This window comes from Schistocerca americana, chromosome 5 (assembly GCF_021461395.2).
Source record: "Schistocerca americana isolate TAMUIC-IGC-003095 chromosome 5, iqSchAmer2.1, whole genome shotgun sequence".
NCBI classification, from domain to species: Eukaryota; Metazoa; Arthropoda; class Insecta; order Orthoptera; family Acrididae; genus Schistocerca; species Schistocerca americana.
In genome coordinates this window covers 227962225-227979037 of record NC_060123.1, presented here as the reverse complement: position 1 = coordinate 227979037, position 16813 = coordinate 227962225, and the positions used below count along the sequence as shown (strand labels likewise).

General features: G+C 42.5%; 1 protein-coding gene across 1 annotated transcript in view; it reads right to left on the bottom strand.

Moving 5' to 3' along the window:
• Positions 1–16813, bottom strand: part of LOC124616279 — a 150339-nt gene that overhangs the window by 15450 nt on the left and 118076 nt on the right. The window contains exon 3 of the mRNA XM_047144581.1: positions 7576–7677. Coding sequence (XP_047000537.1) covers positions 7576–7677 — 102 coding nt within the window. The remainder of the gene's footprint in view (positions 1–7575; positions 7678–16813) is intronic.

Sequence of the window (16813 nt, the reverse complement as noted above, 5' to 3'; positions counted from 1 at the left end):
CTCCCAGTTTAACGTCATACGTCAGTCGGTTTGACAGCAATTCATACAACAATAAATTTGAAAAAAAAAGAATGGTTCAGATGGCTCTAAGCACTATGGGACTTAACGAATTGGTTCAAATGGCCCTGAGCACTATGTGACTTAACATCTGAGGTCATCAGTCCTCTAGACTTAGAACTACTTAAACCTAACTAACCTAAGGACATCACACACATCCATGCCTGAGGCAGGATTCGAACCTGCGGCCGTTGCAGCAGCGCGGTTCCGGACTGAAGCGCCTAGAACCGGCTCGGCCACAGCGGCCGGCAATAAATTTGAAACAGAATAAGTCATTACAGGATTGCCAGTCAGATATATGGATACATCCTTTGAAAAATTTACAGAACACGATGGGAAAGATTGTTTTAAGATGAGATGCCTGACCATTACACTTGAGTGGGGACACTAGAGGAATGGATCCTGGGTTTGCTTGTGGGAACGCCCACAATTAGTTACTGTCTCCGTCTACTCCCTCGCTTATCCCCCCCCCCCCCCAGATACGAAGGGCGCAAAATGGAGACCACAGTGAAAATGCGATGAAGCTTAACGCAGATGTGTTAGGCAGTGTCTGTAGTATGCCCAACGATCGCGTCACGTCGCTGTTTTCAGTTCTGAGCGCACAGGGAGCACTTAAAGATGCGTAGCAAATAGTGTCTCCTGGAAAGTATGAGAGTCTGGCAAGAGATTTCATCTGATGTGATGCAGCCCACTAAACGTGACTGTCATGCATTTCCTTCTTCGTGACAATTCTCGGCTGCAGTCTGCAGCGGGAATGAAGATGCTCCTGCAGCATTTTCGGTGGGAAATGTTTGATCACCAGTAACACAGCCCGTAAATGGCTCCCACTGAGTTTCATCTTTGCCCACATGAAGCGCTGGCTATGAAGACAACATTTTGGCGCAGACAACGAGGTGTGGACCAATATACAGAATTGGCAGAAAGCACAGGCGGTTGGCATCTATGGCGACAGTATAGGAAAGTTGGTACAACGCTACGACAAATGTCTAATTCGGAGCGGTAACTATGTAAACAATCACACTGAAGGTGTAGCTAACTGTTATAATTATATTTTTTTTTATTTTCACAGTGGTTTCCATTGCGTGACAGATCAGATCAGACCTTACATTCGGAATAGCCCTTGTGTAACTTCCGTTACCCCCACTTATAACATGTACAGATTTGTGTGACCGCAATAATAACAACAATGAAATGTGCAAAATATTTTGATGTAATAATGATGATTTTCTTTAATTTACATAAAATTTATCAAATATTTTATTGGAATAATAGTAAGTTGTTTACATCGGTGAATAATACATTGCTTTAGCATAACACCCAAGAAATTTCATTTCAGAAAATATAGTTTTTGAAAATAATACCTTCAAAAATTTGACAAATACTTGTGACATACAATTCATTTCAGAATTATAATAGCAACAGATTCTCGGAACTTTGACATCGTTATTACGTACTCAATACAAAAACGAAGTGTTGCATTAATATCGGGAAAAGTATCCTGCAAACTATGGTAATACAAGCTTATAATTGAGGGGAATGTTGTTTCTTACAGTAGCTTCTGTCTATTTTCGGCAAGTCAGCCTTGGCGTTTATTTTTCCCAGTGGAGAGTCATTCCCCCTATGTCTTCCCTTACTCATCTTCCTGTGGTTTCGTGGTTATGCCTGTGGACTTACGAACTGCATCGGGTTTGTTCTTGACGACAGATACGTGTAGCCTGTAAATGTGTGCTACGATGTAAGTTGCGTATTATTATGGCAGTCCAAATAACATTTATTAATGCTGCACTACATTTCAAAGTGATGAAACAACATGACACCATTTTAAACATAGTCACCAAGTCTCTGTAAATAGCAACCGGAACGTTCTACCAATCCTTCAGTTCCTCGACGACACAGATCTGCTGTTTGGTCACGGAGGCCTTTGAAGACCGTTGTGTGAACGTCGTCATCGTTGGAAAAATATGTCAATCCCCCCCCCCCCCCAGATGTTCTTTCACAATACCATTAAGACGGAAATTGCACAGCACACGATCTGGACATCCCAATCAGCATATCAGCATCACTCACCTCTGTCTGGCCTTAGTAAAATAGTTGGCACCATTCCACAACTGCTAGACACGACTAGGGCTGTTGATAAAATTTCGATAAATCAATGCACCGATATTTCGCTTAAAGTATCGATTTATGTCGCAGTAAGTTTTCCAACGACATATCGATATCGAAATGGCATTATCGAGTCGCGATATTTTTATTTTGTATTCTATTTTATTCACAGTTTTCGGAACATATTTGAAGTTGTTCTCTTGAATTACAGTGGGACGTAATTTTAACTTTCACTGTATGAAGGATTCCTACTATTTTTGAGTTTTTCTCAGATACTGTGTGAAGCAATTATATGTGGTACAAAAAAAGAACTCCAACTGCACTGAGAGAGTAGCAGTGTGAATGGAATAACAAGATTTCGGATGTAAAGAAACAGCGAACTAGTTGCGTTAAAAACAATTTCTGACACATCTAGTGTGCTGTTTCTTCATATCGACATTCTTCAAAAACAGTTGCTGAAAATGGTGAACAAAAATCTAAACAAGGCTGGTCGTTGCGGCGGGTGGAGACGTGTGAGGGGAAATGCTGACGTAATCGGCCCTCGGCGCTACCACCAGAAACTGCATCGTTCATCTTCACTACATAATTTTGACACTACAAATGCTAGGTAGCTGACGTTTGCAGAAATGGGAAAAAAAGAAACAGGGAACTCAATAGGAAGTGATCCGGACAAATCCTATAAGTGACAAAACCGAACGATGGACCCATTAGACACCTTTTATTGTGCCGCTCACATGCAACTACCATTGTTAGAAAAGTGGTTACCGCCAGACTCAAAACGTGCATCGTTTTCTTTTCAGTTCTTGCTGTAAGAGAGATACCGCGCGACCGTTACGGTCGCAGGTTCGAATCCTGCCTCGGGCATGGATGTGTGTGATGTCCTTAGGTTAGTCAGGTTTAAGTAGTTCTAAGTTCTAGGGGACTGATGACCTCAGAAGTTAAGACCAATAGTGCTCAGAGCCATTTGAATCATATCTATGAGGGATACGTAGGCTGCTAGCTTATTGATACACAGAATACCTAATAATAAATCAATACTTAAATATACAGCTCTAAAATCGACAGTGTATTTGTAATGTGAATCCGATATTTTTATAGGCAAGTACGTCGATATTTTCTCAGCCTATATAACGATTTTTTCTATATATCGAAATCCAATAATGCCATTTTCTTAAATATCGATATATCGGATTCCCGATATTTTTAAAAATATCAACAATCCTAGACACGACATTGCAGTCTGTCAACATATCGCCAGACCTTCACAGCTAATACGTGTGCGATTTGGACTTGTTGTTCACAAGGATCGTACCTTCCCATGTACTTCAGCGTTCGAGTACGTTTCCAGTTGCCGTGGCATTTCACCCGCACACAGTGATGCGCCCGTTATCCGTATCGCAGGCCAGCTGTGTCTGCAGGAAACCCAGAACATGTACTCTCCTCCGATAATGCGCTACTCTTGTTGCGCAATGATTTTAACGAGGGACGATAAGTGTAACATACCCTCTATGTCCTTATGCACGTAGTTGGAATGCTTCCGGCAAGGTCACAAGCCCATCCAGTTGAGCAACTCCTACATCTACGTCATTAGTCCGCAAGCCACGTGACGGTGTGTGGCGGAGGGTACTTCAGGTATCACTATCTGAGCCCCCTTTTTCTCTGTTGATATCTGAATCCATTGGAACTCGAGTGCACCACGACCGTATTATTGTAAATATATTTTGGATAAATGGCAGCACCGATCGTAAATGTTGAAATCTTTTATTTTACAGATTTCGGTCACTGTGTAACCATCTTCAGTGCAAATTATTCGAACCTTGTAGGCCCATACCACAACAGCACAGCATTTTCCATGAGGTGTAATATGTAATATGATGATTACTTCCAATAGATATCTTTACTTTTACTGCATACAATAATTTTTAAATTTACAGAAGAGCCTATCTTGTAACTTTAGCAGTTAACCTTAGCAGTTGCCAATCCATCGTAAAGACTTATGTTGGTGTGTTTCTATTTCTACTCGTTGGCCACAGACTGATCGAAATCGATATGTAAAATAAAGGATTTCAATATTTACGACCGATATTGCCATTTATCCAAAATAAATTGTCCTTTCTTTGTTCCAGTCGCGAATGACGCATGGGAAGAAAGAGTGTCGGTAAGCCTGCGTATTAATTCTAACGTCTCAAATTTTTCCAGTGCGAGAATTTCGCGAGATGTACGTGGGAGAAAGTAATACAGGGTGGCCCAAAAACCCATTAACATTCGAAAATACACAAATTCACGGATTAATGTAGGTAGAGAGGTAATGCTTGACACACATGTCTGAAATGACATGGGGTTTTATTGAAACCAAAAACGAGTGCAAAAATCGGCCAACAGATGACAGCAGCATATCTGTGACGCCGCATGAGAACTGTGTATAAAACGAGCTGTAGTGAAAGAGGGTGTCGCATGCGACAGCAGTCGCGCCATGTTGTCTTTACCAGAAAAGGCAGTGCTGGTGAAGCTTTCCTATCAGAATGGAGAATCTGCTACTGCTGCTTTGCAATATTATCGCCGTAAGAAGGGTATTCAAACGGGGCAATGTCCAGTGACAAGTTTCCCTGGAAGAAAATGGCGAAGAGGTTCGATAAACATCTGCTGGAGGGTAAGACTTTTATCCAGGATGGCGCTCTGTGTCACACTGCTACTCACGTGACAGACCTCTTGCGTACATCTTCGGGTGAGCTGACACTTCCGTCATTTTTGGCCTCCCAGGTCCCGAGATCTCAGTCCGTGTGACCATTGGTTGTGGGTTTATGCGAAGTCGCAAATCTACCGCGATCGTCCGACGTCATTAGGAATGCTAGAACATATCACCATACGGCGGTTTCTCACCATCCCTGCTGATATGCGGTACCATTCCGTTCACAAAATTTGCCCTCGAGTACAGATGTTGTTAATGAATGACGGTGAATATGCTAAGCATTTGCTGTAAAGAACACCAGCGTTGATAAAAATCAATTTTTATGCTAATTATTGCTCTTTTATCATATGCAGCGTCATCTGTTGGTCATTTTGTGCACGGTTTGGGTTTCAATAACTCCCCATGTCATTTCAAGCATGTGTGTCGGTTTTTACCTGTCTACCTACATTATTTGGTGAATTATTGAACCTTAAAATGTTAACAGATTTTGGGTCACTCTGTACAGTTTCCGATTCTTCCCCGAAACTAGTCTCCCAAAATTTCAATAGGAAACCTCTAGTTCCGCTCTTCGTTGGATGTTCTCTATCTGTTCTATCAGTCCAACCTGGTGAGGGTCCCAGATTGATGAAGAGTACTCAAGAATCGGATGAACAAGTGCCTTGTAAACCACATCTTGCGTGGATTAGTTACATTTTCTTGAGATTCCTCCTGTGAATCTCAGTTTGGCGTCTCTTTTTCCTACTGTTTTCTTTATGTGGTCATTCCACTTAAGGTCGGTCTGGATAGTTACTTCTAGATATTTTACGGTAGATACCACTTCCAGCAATTTGTGATCAATAGTGCAGTTGTTCTGTAGTGGATACCTTTTCCTATGTATACACAATGTGCTACTTTTATTTACGTTGACGGTCAACTGCCATAGACTTAACCATTCATCATTTTCCCACGCAAGTACCTTATAACCGCTCTTTTAACTGTTAACGATATTATCACGTTTATTCTCATATAGGGGAGAGATGATCGATAATATTGGAAATAATTTTTTATTAGCATGGAAAAAGTATTAATTAAAATTATCGATATAGAATTTCTCATCAGAATAACGCCCACAGCAAAATAGCGCCTTAGGGAAATCAAAGAGGGTTCTACGTGGCTACTCTTGTTTCTAAATTCTACTATATAAACCATGCGCGGGTATTGTAAGTTCTCTTGTCTTCTTTCATGCGCTCTGAATAAGTCTACGTAGCTGCGGCGTGCGATATAGCTGGCATTTCCGTGTGATATGCTGCGGAAGCGATCAGGGCACTTCTGTTAAACTGCAAGAAAAGTGACTATAGTTAATTTACTCTGGACAGACTTAGGTTGAAACTTATACTGAGGTCTAGATAGATTTTTGACATAAGATCAAAGACTAAGAGTATCTGAGGAATTGAGAGCGCGAGAGAAAGTAACGCTCAGTATTAAACCCTATTACATACCGAATAATCAATAATAGGATCTGTGGGCTATACGATGGGACGTTAAACTGAATATAAGAACGGAAATGGACACTTAGCTTTGTGAAAATGAAAGCGTACGAAGTTTGAATGACTGTATCGAAGTATAGTAATGGACTATGGTCCTTGAGTGTCGAACTACAAAAAACGCGGACATTTTAGTTGCCGTAATTCCTGGGGGTAATAATTGTAGGATCAACCCTCCTTTTCTCTATATACAAAACCCAATCGTTGACGATCATTTATTATTAAAAGTTGTTAGTAAAAAAGTAAAGTGATTTCCACAATTGCTTGAGTATTAGTCAACGATAATCATAGGCAAACTGCAAACTGTATCTCTGAATGATGGAAGGTTCGATTATGAAATATTACGAAGAGTAGATTGTGTCTTAAAAGCTATTTAACATTTCATTTCCAATCGGACAGAAATAATACAAAATCAGAAACAATGCGGATAAGTAATAACGTCGTCAATAAATAGTTCAAATGGCTCTGAGCACTATGGGACTTAACATCTGTGGTCATCAGTCGCCGAGAACTTAGAACTACTTAAACCTAACTAACCTAAGGACATCAGACACATCCATGCCCGAGGCAGGATTCGAACCTGCGACCGTAGCGGTCACGCGGTTCCAGACTGAAGCGCCTAGAGCCGCACGGCCACACAGGCCGGCCGTCGTCAATAGGAAGTTGAAATAATAACTAACATCCAAAGACGTTAACTATCTTGTCTTCGGTAACGCAGCAGCAAATGAAGGATGATCGACTGTGCAAAAAGTCAACATTTATTATTGTGAAGAAAACCCGAAATTTAGTCGCCGTCACAGTGAAGATGTTTGTGGCTGCTCCATCTGATGTATAGGTATAACGAAAAGTCGGGCTTAAACAGACGATAACAACATCAATGTCTTACGTCAAAGAAGTCGACGACAGCAGATCAATGGAGGGCGGCTACAAACTTAAATGTGTCCTTTATTAAACAGAGCTTATGAATTCTGCAGCTCCTTGCCATTTTCGAGACTCTTAATTTTTAGGATACTTTATCCTCCGAAAGTTAGCTGTGACATTTGGAATTTGAATGACTAAAAATAGAAACATATCTACTAAAATTATTCCCATGTAAACTGGATCTGCATCTGGTTCACGGGAGGTTTTGCTACGCCTAGGGGATTGTTCAATACTGCACAAGGCTGATGTTTGAGGTAACACTTGGTGTATGTGATTGCTTACCCCGTAAAAGATGAACCGCGACTCGCTCGAATCGCAGTTGGCGAGGGTTGCGACAGCCGCCCCTATGGTGAGGCCCAGCTCCAATGCGATCAGGGTCAGGTCCTGCGAAAAAGAGTTTCGGCTCTTAGTGGCTACTCAGCTGTGGAGAAATCAGCTTAAAAAGCCAAGCTACCATCAAGTGGGTATAATTTTTTATCAGTGCACCTGAAATTTTAGATTAATCTATCATTGCTAATCGTAGTTGAGCTCCGTGGGTTTGGATTGCATTTATTGAAGAAATACGGCAGTCATACACTTTTTCAAAAAGTCGTACGACAACCGCCAAGGGCGGTTGATAAACAATTCATTATTCACAACTGAATCTTGAAGTTATTTACAACAGCTTACACGGCAACATCTAAACTAGACCAAACTTTAGCACTGGCCCAGGCCGAAAGAAAGTTGGCTACGTATGGAACTATGGTAATGCCTCTGGCGGTTTATGTACGACCTGGTACAATTCATCTAGTTTACGAAGGGCTTTTGTCTCAATGTAGCGCGCATTCGAAAACGAACAGCGACAGAATACAAAACCAGTTATCTTTATTTTTTACGATCTGTCTTTTTGTTCCTTTTTGGGTTTACTTTCAATATCAGTCGAACTTAGTTTTACTTTTATCTGAGCTTCTTCTGAAATGAGTGGCAAATTTTAGGCATTTGCAGTTACTCTTTTTTCTCCTTTCCAAAGACAGTATAGTGACTTGCTACTTGATGATAGTTTATACGGGTTTCAGTGTGATGTTTTTTTCTAGAGAGTCTGTCTTGTTTTCTGTTATTTTCTTTCGGTATATGCTGCTTCTTCTGTGGGGGTGGTTAGGGTGAGACGTAAGAGTACAGCTTAATTTTTTTTTTTTTTTTTTGCACGTTCCACTCTGTATGATATCGAATACATTTCTATTTCATTGCTCCACTGTGTATCTTCCTACAGGTGACACCACGATGAAGTCAACCGAACGCAATTCTCTAGATGGCTCCACCGTCTTTCGTAATCAATCAACATGTCTCGTTACCATCTCCTATCCAGTACTTGGCATATTTTTCTTAAAATGTAATTGTCAGGGTACGATACGTGAAGTTTTGCAATTTATGGTAGTACGTAAGCATCTTGACCACATTTCAGTATCACAGATATACACGTAATATACAGGGTGTAAACGATAACTGTTTACAACGTTCCATTGTGGTGCAGAGAAAGTCGAGGCAAACAAGCTGATACAGAACACTTGAGGTCTATCAAGACCGGAAACTACCACAAGTTCACCTACAAAAACCAAACTAAAGCGCACGCGCGTTGCGTGAGGTTTTTGTTATTCCTCCACTTTCTTAGCACAAACTATTGATTCTTGAGTAAAACTGAATGAGACCATTTTGTAAAAAATTCAATACAGTTTAATTTTCTTGTAGAATACGTTTCCGCGAGAGGCCACAGTTTTCTAAGTATTCAAGAAAAACGTACAAAAGTGATCTACAAGGTAACCCACCGCTCACACTCATCCTACCAGTCTGGATTTTTAACATGTTGTTCATTGCATCTTTTTTTGGCCTTCACACATTGGGCTGTCACGCCACGGGCCTAGTCGGGCACTTACAAATTATAAAGCTGATATTTGTGTAAATTTTACCTCACAATTTTGTAATTTTAACAGCTCAAAATTTACAATTAAATCGTTTTGTTTGTCTGGTCTTCTTACAATGAAACTATTCCGCTCATAAGGGTTAAGTTTACATCAAAATATAAACGTAATTAATTTTTTGTTAACGTTTACAAAAGTCGTTTTTATTTCATTACCCTTAAATTAATAATGTTAACGGAATTACTGATGAAGCAAGTGGCCAAGAAACACCAGTCAATGAAGGCCGAAAAAGGTCGAATATGGGAAATAATATGTGCTGTTGCAAATTTTTGTATGGTGATAGAAGAGAGTGCCGTGAACAACATATCGAAAGTCCTGACCAGCTGGGAGTGAATGTGGGGGTGGGCTATGTTGAAAGGGCACTTTTGTATTTTTTTCTTGAATAACTCGAAAACCGCAGACTGTAGTAAAAACGTATTCCAGTACAAAATTAAACTAGGTTAAATTTCGTACAAAAAAGGCACATTCTTTTTTTCCCTAGGAGTAATAGTTCGTTGCGAAGAGAGCGAAAGAATAGTGAAAATCTCTTGCGACGCACATTTGCTGCAGCTTACGTGGATTTTGTAGGCCAGTTTGTGGTAGTTTGCCGACTTGATAGACCACAAGTGTCCCATATCAAATTGTTCGTCTCGACTACCTCTATATCACAGTGGTACGTTGTAAACAATTATCCTATACACGTCGTATATCATGTCTATTACTCGCTCCTAGATACCTGTTTAGTTTGAACAGTGGCATCAAGTAACAATAAAGCCATCCAGCGTCACTCCTGTCAGCAGTAAAATACATTAAATATTCAATTATAAAATGTCCAACTTTGAGAATCTTCGTATACGCATTAATTACATGTAAACAGAACGACGGAACAAAGTTCTAATGTGTAGACGAAGATGTTGGACCTTTTATTATTCAGTATGTAATGTATTTACTAATGTATTTTATCACTGAGAACAGTGACATAGATGGTTTTCATGTTATTTGAAGCCACAGTTTTTGTACTGCTGTATACACTATTATAAATGACTCTGAGATACCTTAAAATGTTACTATGATATTTTTATTATTGCCTGTTTACCATTTTAGACTAGGTCGCATGCAAAACGTGTCTTTACTAAAGAAAAATGTTATTCCTGACGGGGAGAGGAAAGCAAAGGCTAGAGTGTGGCAGGGTCAGCTACGTAGAGCGTGCTTGTAGTCCTCTGTTAACTGCATCTGCCTAGACTGAACTGGATTGAGTCACTATATAGAAAAAATGTTACTTTAATTCTTTACTTGTCTTTAATTTCTTATTTGATTTACTAGATCACTCAAACTGATGTGAACCTCATAATATTTCTTTTAAAGTGCAACGGAAAACCTTACCTCATTTGAATCATGCACCGGAAAAATCAGAGTACAAATCTATCATATTATTTAAAAATGGATTTATAACCTGGGGTCGTAACATATAAGACTCGTTTTTCTAAGTATTCTAATAAATGATTAATTTGTCAAGCCTGGTTGATCTAAGTGAAGACACACAAAGCAAATACATTCAGAAACATAATGTACATGCATGATCCTACTTTAAAAAACAAAAAGTTTACCAATGCATCAGCACTGGATAGCTAACCTTTTACAAGCAGTACACATCATCACACAGGACAATTAGGATGGGGAAGGCATGAAAATGTTAAGAAAATCATATGGTGTTTAGGATAGAAAATAACGTAGTCACACACTCATACTTTTACCAAGAAAAAAAATTTAAAATAAAAGTGATTCTCCACTATCGATAACTACTGCCAGGCCATCTGTATACTCAGCAAAGAGGTCAAGGCTCAACCTTCGGCATGTGCCGAACCAGGAAAACTGCATTAAAATACGTATCATGGAAAACATAGGCAGGTATTCGTTCCATTCTGCAATATTAAATATATTCAGTGATTAGCAAAGAATTGAATTTCCATGCACTCCGAGTACCATGAGCCTGAACATACCCATTGTAAACACAAAGAAAATTCATGCATTCAGTGAGAAGCCAAGCGAGGCAGCGCAGTGGTTAGCAGAATGGACTCGCATACGGGAGGACGACAATTCAAACCCGCGTCCGGCCATCCTGATTTAGGTTTTCCGTGATTTCCCTAAATCGCTTCAGGCAAATGCCGGGATGGCTCCTTTGAATAGGCACGGCCGATTTCCTCCCCAATCCTTCCCTAATCCGAGCTTGTGCTCTGTCTCTAATGACCTCATTGTCGACGGGACGTTAAACACTAATCTCCTCTTCCTCCCATTCAGGGAGAAAAGTCAACCTATTCTTATGTTAGCCAAGTGCTGAAGGCGCAAGTTTGTACTGAAGATGAGTGATATGATGAACTTGATTTCTACCATCGATTATGTGGAGTCATGTCAGAACGAAGTTACCAACATTCAGCTCCCTCAAGTCACCAAAAATACAAAAATTCAACCCCATATTTTGCACAATTATAGATTGCAGATTTACTTGATACAATGAAATGAATTCCACTTCACTCACTTTACGCAGGAGAGATGTTTCTTTGTATTCTATTCCACGTGGTAGCAAACCAACTTACACACAAGGTACTTCCTACAAAAAACATAATAATAATAAATATATACACGAAATCGCCCCTACAATAACTAGCATGATTTTCCCCTAATATCTGAAATGTTGAAAGAAGATTATTAAGTAGAAATATCCCACACTAAGTACATCCAGACAGTTCAATCCACAGAATGTCCGAAAGGCTGGTGTTAGTGGCATTACGTCCCACAGCGTACGTATCATACCGCTCTCGCTTTTCAAAAGTAGAGACTGTGCTCAGCGAAGAGGACCACGGTATCCCTTGCCAACCTAACCGTGTCTACCTTACCAAGCACCTGCCGTCATGGTAAAGTTAAACCATTCTGGTTGTGCTATTACTAGTTGGCAAAACTGCTCTACGAGACCATAGCTACCAGCCACCCTTATCAGATTCACATTCACTCGTCTCACGTACGCATTTTAGAGTAAATTATGGGAAAACGATATATATAGACAAAGGTACACATACACTCCTGGAAATTGAAATAAGAACACCGTGAATTCATTGTCCCAGGAAGGGGAAACTTTATTGACACATTCCTGGGGTCAGATACATCACATGATCACACTGACAGAACCACAGGCACATAGACACAGGCAACAGAGCATGCACAATGTCGGCACTAGTACAGTGTATATCCACCTTTCGCAGCAATGCAGGCTGCTATTCTCCCATGGAGACGATCGTAGAGATGCTGGATGTAGTCCTGTGGAACGGCTTGCCATGCCATTTCCACCTGGCGCCTCAGTTGGACCAGCGTTCGTGCTGGACGTGCAGACCGCGTGAGACGACGCTTCGTCCAGTCCCAAACATGCTCAATGGGGGACAGATCCGGAGATCTTGCTGGCCAGGGTAGTTGACTTACACCTTCTAGAGCACGTTGGGTGGCACGGGATACATGCGGACGTGCATTGTCCTGTTGGAACAGCAAGTTCCCTTGCCGGTCTAGGAATGGTAGAACGATGGGTTCGATGACGGTTTGGATGTACCGTGCACTATTCAGTGTCCCCTCGACGATCACCAGTGGTGTACGGCCAGTGTAGGAGATCGCTCCCCACACCATGATGCCGGGTGTTGGCCCTGTGTGCCTCGGTCGTATGCAGTCCTGATTGTGGCGCTCACCTGCACGGCGCCAAACACGCATACGACCATCATTGGCACCAAGGCAGAAGCGACTCTCATCGCTGAAGACGACACGTCTCCATTCGTCCCTCCATTCACGCCTGTCGCGACACCACTGGAGGCGGGCTGCACGATGTTGGGGCGTGAGCGGAAGACGGCCTAACGGTGTGCGGGATCGTAGCCCAGCTTCATGGAGACGGTTGCGAATGGTCCTCGCCGATACCCCAGGAGCAACAGTGTCCCTAATTTGCTGGGAAGTGGCGGTGCGGTCCCCTACGGCACTGCGTAGGATCCTACGGTCTTGGCGTGCATCCGTGCGTCGCTGCGGTCCGGTCGCAGGTCGACGGGCACGTGCACCTTCCGCCGACCACTGGCGACAACATCGATGTGCTGTGGAGACCTCACGCCCCACGTGTTGAGCAATTCGGCGGTACGTCCACCCGGCCTCCCGCATGCCCACTATACGCCCTCGCTCAAAGTCCGTCAACTGCACATACGGTTCACGTCCACGCTGTCGCGGCATGCTACCAGTGTTAAAGACTGCGATGGAGCTCCGTATGCCACGGCAAACTGGCTGACACTGACGGCGGCGGTGCACAAATGCTGCGCAGCTAGCGCCATTCGACGGCCAACACCGCGGTTCCTGGTGTGTCCGCTGTGCCGTGCGTGTGATCATTGCTTGTACAGCCCTCTCGCAGTGTCCGGAGCAAGTATGGTGGGTCTGACACACCGGTGTCAATGTGTTCTTTTTTCCATTTCCAGGAGTGTATATCAGTGTAAAAACTGAGAATAAAACGAATCACTTACACCCGAGAGGCCTTGCTACCTTCTCCTGCAAGCAGCGAGTGGTAACACAAATTAGGAATGCCTTAATATAACAGCGAATTATGTGAGCTGCAGCTGACGTTTCCCGATAGTGCCAGGCATTTTTCCTTGGTGAAAGCACTTCTACGGGTTGCATTCAGCCTCCTGAGGCCAAATGAGCAGCTACTCGATCGATGACCAGCGGTTCAAAGGTCAAGACACCCGACAATGGCCGGGAGAGTGGTATGCTGACAACGTGCCCCTCCATCCCGCATCCGATGATGCCATAGGTAGAGGATGACGCGGCGGTCTGTCGGATTCTAATGAGCCGTCTAAGGCCAGAAGGAGGAAGTTTACCTACGTTGCCCTAATACTATCTATAGTGGGATGATGCACTGCTGGTTCTATAGAACTTTCGGAGCTGAGCACATCTTTTTCCCCAGCAGTGTTATTGTCACACTGTTTACGTTCAACAATGCCCAAGCCTTAGCGCTCACGCGTCATAATTCGAATACGGAGTCGTTAGCGTTTCCCATGGAACGGTTACGTGCAGCTGAGACGCATCAAAATTATATGATAATTTGCTAATGTGATGAAATACAAGTTAGGATGTCTTCCGTAGATTGGTAGAGCAACAATGAATAGTTATCCGGTTTAGTCACAGACGCTGAGTGTAATCACAAACGAAATCAGTGGAAAAAAGAGTATCGTCATTGTTAGTCAGCAGCAGTCGGTTACTGTTACTTGGACAGTTACAGAAGCTGTCACAGCATGAAAGAGATCAATAAAAGATAGAAACAAACGTAGTAAAATGGTATGTAATGTTATCCTTATAAAACAACATTCTTCCACGTAAATCAGAGGAACTATAATATTTGTTACGTCCAGAGATGCAGTTTCGTATTACGTAACATGGTCAGATTCATTTAGCAACGAAGCGTGTTCTCTCTCTCTGAACTGTCCAATACCCCTGTCTGATGGCCTCATACAAAATTATGAGGGAAAGGTTACGTATTACGAAAATAGAACATTTGTTTTTGGAATTATATAACATGCAAATTTTTATTTTTACTGGATGTAATCAGTAAATTCACAGAAAATTTACTAGCAAATTTAGGGACAAACGTTGACGCAGATCACAGCGTGAATCATTATTCAGCGACTTCGGAAGTCGAATGCAAACAGAATTATTGCACCACAGGGGACATCAGGTTTTTCGTTCGCTGTTACAGCCGCACTGCGATTCTGCGTTCCGAAAAGAAGCAGCGAGTTTTCTGCAGAGGCAGCACTCGCGGGCGGTGGGCGGCTCATTAATTTGGCTGCCTGCAGGGGAATCCCCTGAGAGGCGGGGGATCTCGCTGCGCGATCTCAGCGCCATCTGCGAGACTGCCAGCTTCGCCTACTGTGCGACTCCAAAGAGGTGTCGGTCCGAGAATCATACTGAGTAGGTAGTGCCCTCCAGGTACTTACTTTCATCATGTAATATCGTGAGTGATCTTTTAGTCCAGAATCCCCCACGTGTATATCTGTACTCAACGCATCAACATACAGTGCGTCGCAGAGGGTATTTCTGGCACCAGTATTATTTTCGGCTTTTGCTATTGCATTCCTGATTGCTGTATGCGAAGATACAATGTCGGCGAGTACCGTGTAAAGACCTTTTTTTTCTTTTTACTGTCTCGGGCATTCGCAGGACATACAGAGACACGACAAAAATATGAAAACACCGCGAGAAATGCATGATTGAACGTAAATGCAGATGCTAGCCAATCCTGTGGGTTGTGGTATTGTATTTGACCGCGAACGGAACCTATGCAATGCTCTGAACACATCGGAAGTTTCATGCGTGGTCAGAACAATGTTCCCAGAAGTTGTGAGTACATTGTTGATGCTCGTATTGTCGCTGCTTCCGTAACAAGGAAACCGAAATATTTCGTTTCTCATGACGGACATATGGAAAGCTGAATTGCGTAATAGGGGATGAACAATTTGGTTTCAGGCGAGGAGTGGGAACTAGAGATGCCATTGGACTGCTGAGAGTGATAGGGCAGAGGTACATGGAGAAGAAAAGGAAGGTGCATGTTGTGTTCATTGATCTTGAGAAGAATTTTTAATGTGTCAGATGGGACAAACTGAGGGAATGAAGTTACAATTCAATCAATACCATTAGCTGCTGACGGACGTTGATATACATCAATGGGGGCAGTTGAAAATGTGTGCCCCGACTGGGACTCGAACCCGGAATCTCCTGCGTACATGGCAGACGCTCTATCCACCTGAGCCACCGAGGACACAGACGATAGTGCGACTGCAGCGATTTATCGCCGGCACGTTCTCAGTGAGACCCACATTCTCAATGTATAGTCCACACACTACATTCGTAGTGCCCCTGCCATTATACCCATTACTCTCGGCAGACAATCCACCGAGTCCCGTAAGAGTTTAGGCAAATCGTGTGCATCCGCACTGAAGGAGGTCATCTGCCGGTTAGCCTTAAACGATATGAAGATGGCATCTGTTCTTTCGGACGTGAATATGAAATTAATATATCAGGCGCTCAGTCCGGAACCGCGCGACTGCTACGGTCGCAGGTTCGAATGCTGCCTCGGGTATGGATGTGTGTGATGTCCTTAGGTTAGTTAGGTTTACTTAGTTCTAAGTTCTAGGGGACTGATGACCTCAGCAGCTAAAAATGGCTCTGAGCACTATGGGACTTAACATCTATGGTCATCAGTCCCCTAGAACTTAGAACTACTTAAACCTAACTAACCTAAGGACATCACACAACACCCAGTCATCACGAGGCAGAGAAAATCCCTGACCCCGCCGTGAATCGAACCCGGGAACCCGGGCGTGGGAGACTCAGCAGTTAAGTCCCATAGTGCTCAGAGCCATATATGGTGCGGAGACCTGGACATTGAGGAAGGAAGATGAAAGAAGATTGGAGGCACTAGAGGTGTGGATATGGAGAAGAATGGAAAAAGTGAAATGTGAAGACCGAGTAAGGAATGAAAAAGTATTAAGAAGAGTTGGAGAAGAAAGAAACATGCTGAA